Source organism: Telopea speciosissima, chromosome 9 (assembly GCF_018873765.1).
Source record: "Telopea speciosissima isolate NSW1024214 ecotype Mountain lineage chromosome 9, Tspe_v1, whole genome shotgun sequence".
Lineage (NCBI taxonomy): Eukaryota > Viridiplantae > Streptophyta > Magnoliopsida > Proteales > Proteaceae > Telopea > Telopea speciosissima.
Genome location: NC_057924.1, coordinates 58013683 through 58019695, shown reverse-complemented (window position 1 = coordinate 58019695; position 6013 = coordinate 58013683). Strand labels below are relative to the sequence as shown.

The 6013-nt window shown below is 37.0% G+C and overlaps 1 protein-coding gene across 1 annotated transcript; it reads right to left on the bottom strand.

Moving 5' to 3' along the window:
• Positions 1 to 442: 442 nt before the first annotated feature.
• On the bottom strand, positions 443 to 1222 carry LOC122639173 (protein ATAF2-like). The gene has a single exon (XM_043832000.1). The coding sequence runs from the start codon at positions 1220 to 1222 to the stop codon at positions 443 to 445; it is 780 nt and encodes a 259-aa protein (XP_043687935.1).
• Positions 1223 to 6013: the final 4791 nt, after the last annotated feature.

The following is a 6013-nucleotide window of genomic DNA, read 5'->3' as shown; positions in this document are numbered from 1 at the left end:
AGGGTTTGAACACAACACAAATCTTCTATGGCGTGTTGCCCTGTCCTGCCTGTGCAGCACAGACACAGGGTCGCACGCAATAACAGCCTTAACCTCACTCGGGCAAGTCGCTCGGATAGGGGTAAGGCGGTCAATATGCGCTGCATTGTGTTTGCACAACAAGGCAGGATAGGCAGCCCGCGCCGTAGAAGATCTGGATCCGTTTGAACAATCCCAGATTGGTGGGTGAACCCTACTCCATTAGAGGAAAAAAATAAAAATAAAACACTTTCTCAACAAATTATTGTTTTTAATATATAATTTGTGAATTATGATTTCATGGCAACCATTGCATTTTACTTACAAATATAGGTCACTTTATGGATTGAATTGAACCAAAAAAGAGATATTATTGATTTTTTAAAACAATTATAAAAAAAGAAAAAAAAAGGATAATCTCTCCTCATGGACTACCGCTCTTCTTCCTCTTGGAGAGTAGGAATTCTTCCTTGTCAAGTAAGAACTGATCATCATCAAATATAACTTCATTTAATAATAACCGAAATATCTCCTCTTCTTCATCAGTGAAGAGTTTATTTCCTGATGCAGAAGATTGATCAGTAGATAATAAAGAACAGTAGCAGCTCATTGGTGTGGCAGTTTTCCCTGGTTGAATATCACCCTCCATGGTTGAACTACTATTTCTTCTTCCACTGTTGCTGATCCTACACAATGTCCACTCTTGAAACTCTTTCTTATTAGGGTTTTTTGGATCTACTAAATTATATTCATGCATGATCCAACTTGTTTTAGATCCATCTTTAGAACTGGAATTCTTATCATCACCAGCAAATACATAATAAACAAGACTTCTCTTCATACCTAACACATTTCCATGACCATCCATCACTGGTTTGCTTGAAGAAGTGGATTTCCAAAAACCCATATCACCAATCCTCCGATTAGGTCTCCAACCGTTTGCATTCTTCTTTGACATTGGAACAAAAAAGTAAATCGCTCCATCTCTATTCATTCTATGAGCAGCACCTTTAGTAGAAACCACAAGAAGCCATGGATGCTTGTTGTATACATCACTACTGTCAACCACCACCATTGAAGAGAACTGCGGCTTATTTCCTGTACAACTCGAAACCTTCTTGGCTAAATAATCACAAACAAGCTCTTTTTCAATTGGTATAAATCTAAACCCAACTGGAATATTAATCTCTGAACTTTCTGACATCTTCAAAAAACAAATAAAAATTCTTTCAAATTTCAATCCTTAGCTCATTAACTAATCTTTCATCTTGTCTGAAAATCTATACTTATTTAATCGAAAAAAAAGAAAATCTATACTTATAATACTAGATTAGGGACGAGTATTAAAATTATTATTCTAATAGAATTAGGATTCTACCAAAAAAAAATAAAAAATTCTAATAGAATTAGGATTTAAAACACCACGTGTCATAAAGAGTCCTAGTACAAGTTGGTGAACTTAAAAAAACAACACAAAAAAAGGAAAAACCTTTTGAAGTTTGTTCCATTACGAGGCAATTCAAACCCGATCGGTTAGAAAAGGGTGATAATGTAGAACCGGAATGGAAAATGTAATCCAAACAAAACTAAATCAAACCGAAATTTTTTGTTCGGTTTTATTTTGGAATGTAAAATTTTATTTGATTTGGTTTTGTTTTGGTTTTAGACAAAAAAATCATTTGTTCGAATTGAATTAAACCATACCGAATTATGACATTGCTTGATCAAGCGATATGGAGTGATATGGCACGATTCGATCGCAATATCGATTTTTTGCTGACCATTTTTTTTTTGATTTTCGTGCAACCAAATCTACTTTCAATATCGATCCAGTACCTACTCATACTGTATCAATATCAATGCGATATAATATATGATATATCGCTATGATGATCACGATATATGGTGGATTGTGTCATTTCGTGATATAGCCCGATCTCACGACATGATGTAATTAGAGATAACGATATGGCATGAACCTTTTGCCGTTACCAAAAACTAATAAAGAAGAAAAAACACATCAAAATTGATAACTTTTGAATAAAAAATGGGTAGGGATTAAAGAGAGCTATATACTTATTGGTAGAGTACAAGAAAATGAGAGAGAAGCCCTTGGATCCTCTCCAGCACGCGTGTCAGATGGGCAGACCTCACTGGGAGATTCATAGCCACCCCTGTGCTGGAGAGGATCCAAATCCGATACTATGAGAGATAGTTTAGTTAAAAATAAAAATAAAAGATTGGCCGGAACAGTTATTAAAAGTGTCAATTTAGAACTGAAATTGAAAATTGTAATCCAAACTGGTTGTTTAAAACTATATTAAATTGACCTGAATTTTTTGATTCGGTCTTTGTTGAGTTGTGTAAAATAGAATAAAATGTACCTGAATTGACATTGTACAGTAGTGCTTTCATGATGTTGTAATTTCCTTCACAACTTTATTTGATTCAACAAGTTATTCCACAAAAACCAAATCACTAAGACCTAACACATAAATCAAATGAAACCAAATGAAAGCGAAACCAGCGAAACCAGTTCGGTTCGGTTTCAGTTTGAAGTTCTGAAAATTATTTGGTTTTGATGTTTACATATTTTATCTTGAACCGAATCGAAACAAAACCAAAATACTGGCCAGTCGAGTTGGTCAATCAAGCTTCTTTTTTATTCAATTAAAATGTATAAATTGGAAAAGTTGAACCAATCTCTTTTCAGTTCAATTCTTGATCCGATTATTAAAACTATCTATAAGGTATGTACCATAAAGTATGGGATCAATCCATGTTAGATCAGACTCGCCTCAAAACTAGAACCCTTGCTGGAACTTTATTCTTTTTAAATTAAAAATATAAAAAGGAAAAACAAGGAGCTTAACTCCAAACAAGAAAAGTCATGAACTTATCTCTTCAACAGTTTCTAGTCGTATGGGAAGATCCCTAGAAGATACAATATGGGGGATTGAGCTCCTCTCTAGGGAGCGCAGTGCCCATGGAGTGCCCAGGGGGCATCCAGCCATTGGGCTGTGCCGCATACATCCAGATGGTTGACTAGGCATGCGTCGGGATGTGTGCGGCATAGCCCAGCCTTTGGATGCCCCCAGGCAATCCCTAGGCTTTGGCCTTCCTGGAGAGGAGCCGGATCCCAATATGGGTATTTCGAGGAGAGATACAATAGGGAGCAAATTGGAATTTGGCCCAGCCTTGAAGGTGAAAGTGTCAAGGATTTGAATGAATGATATGAAATTCCTTGCCTAGTTACTGTAATTCCTTTCAGTCCAGATGTGGTATATGGTTGCACAGAAGACCCTCTTCCCTACAGAGTCGATATAAGACTTCCCATTGAACTTGCTTTTAAACCATCTTCACTCTCTCTCAAGAGTCATGATTGGCCTATGAGTTAGCCAACACTTACAAAGCAAAGAACAAATGCGGGAGGAGAAGGGACAATCAAAGAAGAGGTGTTGAATTCTTCCCAAGTGTTCCAGCATAAGAAACATGAGGAGGGGGAAGGAATATGCATATAAAGAAGAAAGTCGATCCTGAGTAGGGAGAGAGTTGATGAGGGTTCTCCAAGAAATAAAGCTATGACAATGGATGTAGATAGGGAATAACTCTATGCCAAGGAACTTCAAGATTCTAAGTTCTCACCGAATTCCAAGCCGAGGTTGAAGAGAACCTACCATTAGAAGATTCTGACCACTGGATCGACCAAGTCCCCAGAACCCTAAGGCCTTCTAGGAATCCCATGAAGAAGGTTCCAAGCAGCTAGGAGACCGGGGCAGGAGGGACGGCTGCCCGAGTGCTAGTTTCCCTCTCTCATGGTAGAAGATACTTTTGCCAATTTGCCAAGCCCAAAGACATGTCATGAAGTATGAGGATGCCTATTATCAAACCAAAGAAGGATTGAGGAGCCATCATCAATTTTGGACTTAATGGCGTAGGCAACCAAGTATCTATATATGCTTCAAAATTTTCCTCCAGAACCAAGAAACATCCTAGAGACAAGATACAATCCAAATGGATTTAGACTTCGAATAGCAAGAATATATCAAATCCACGCCCAAATGTTCTTCTTCTTACCAACGATCTTCCAAACAAGCTTAATAATCTCTGTTAGGTTAACTTCAATCTTCAAAGAGCAAGATCCTCTTCTGTTTTTTGGAAGGCCCACAGGGGACCAACTAATGGTATGAAGGAATTTATTGTTGTCAGAACCTTCTAGAGGAAGATAAAAAAAACAACCTGATCCAATCTAGATAGGTGCTTTGCATCACTCATCTAACCAGTTCAAGACGACAAGCATAAGAGAGTAATCTGGATTTCCACAACTGCAGTTTCATTTTGAGGGAATCTATAATGGGAGGAACAAAGATTCACCTAGTTAGGGCCTTAGTAAAGAAGCCATGTTTTCAATGTAGGTTCTCAATTTTATTTGAATGGGCTTACTTACTCTTGTGTCAGCCCAACAAGGCCTAACATCAACATTTAACAACATGGACGTCCATTTCCTCTATAGTAGGACAAGTTTTCAAGATTTTGTTTTCGAACAAAAAAAGAGAGAGAGAGTTGTCTAATAAGAATAAGGACCAAATTTTATGCACGACCATGTATGCACACAGTCGTGCCTTACAATTGTTGGATGAGATGGGAGGATAAGTGTTTTTTTTTTTTTTTATAAGAATAAAAATAGATTAATTAAACAAAAAGGACAAAACATTGTCTGTTGCAACTAAACTCTCTATTACATCTAGTTGGATGTAAACCAATCCGACGATCGAGATATCAAATAATCATCCGATTAAAACGTCAAAAAATCAATACTTAATAATAAAAATAAGTAACTAATGATTTCAAGGGTTTTAAGATAAATAAGTTCTAGAATATATGAAAGAGAATCAGATCAAGAGATATGATGATTACATCTACATCTAGTAGAGATATCAAGGTCATTGGAAACCGCTATTAAGGGTCTATTCTCATTAACAATGTTAACACAAGAATTTTTTTTTAAAGAAAAGTGTATATTCCACAAACTTGTTAAAAGTTCCTATGGCCAAGTCCACAAATCCTTTATAAGCCATCGAACCACATCCTCACAATCCATTCAGATCTCCAGCTCCCAGTTAACAAATCTTTTGAAACAGAAGTGTTATTACACATCTCGTTCTCTCCCTCCCCCATTCAATGCATGACTGTGTATATACATGGCCGTGCATAAAACCTTTTGCTCAAGAATAATTAAGTTTAGGAGAAAATTTTTGTCGTGACAAGTTTTCATTCTATATGAATGATTATAGAATGACACACCCACTCATCTTGACTCATTATTGCTTCCACCTAAAAAGGAGTCGATGAATTTTTCTTCTTCTCTAAAAATTGCTGATCAGCTTGCTAAGAGTTCAAGTCCCTCTATCCCCACAACAAAAGGGCCCGGTTTGTTTATTCCCAAACTCTTTCTTGTTTATTTTCGTCATCGATTCTGAATCTGAATCGCTTATCATCCATATGATTACTATGTATTCTATTTTTTTTGGCAGAAATTAGTATATAGTCCAAAACATGGTTTAAGCAATCGGCAGATGTCGATATCGATTCTTAACCAGTCTTCAGTTCGGGAATCAGTATCGGATCTAGGGTAAAAATGTAAAAACAATTTCAAATTTTCAGTGAAAGCAGAGGTAAAACTGTCTAATCCAGACTGATACAGGCTGATCCGAATCAGTATCGATCAAACTAAATCCATGCTGATACCGATTACGTAATTTCATTTTTTTGCTTCAACGTATGATCTTTTTGTTCAAGTGGGTCCCACATATTTAACCACGTGTCAAACTAGAAAGAGTACAGAGGTACGCCCGATTCCCCTTCCCCCGCAGGGGTTCAGGGCGGCTAAACCAAACTAAAGACCCTAATAAAACCCTCTCCGTAGTCCGCTCCACTCTGATCTCACGACGACTCTACCAGAATCGCAGACCGTGCTTTGTTTCCAATATCTCTG

Excerpts from the sequence above, each read along its gene's own strand:
- LOC122639173 (XM_043832000.1), bottom strand. The coding sequence starts at position 1,222 with ATGTCAGAAAGTTCAGAGATTAATATTCCAGTTGGGTTTAGATTTATA.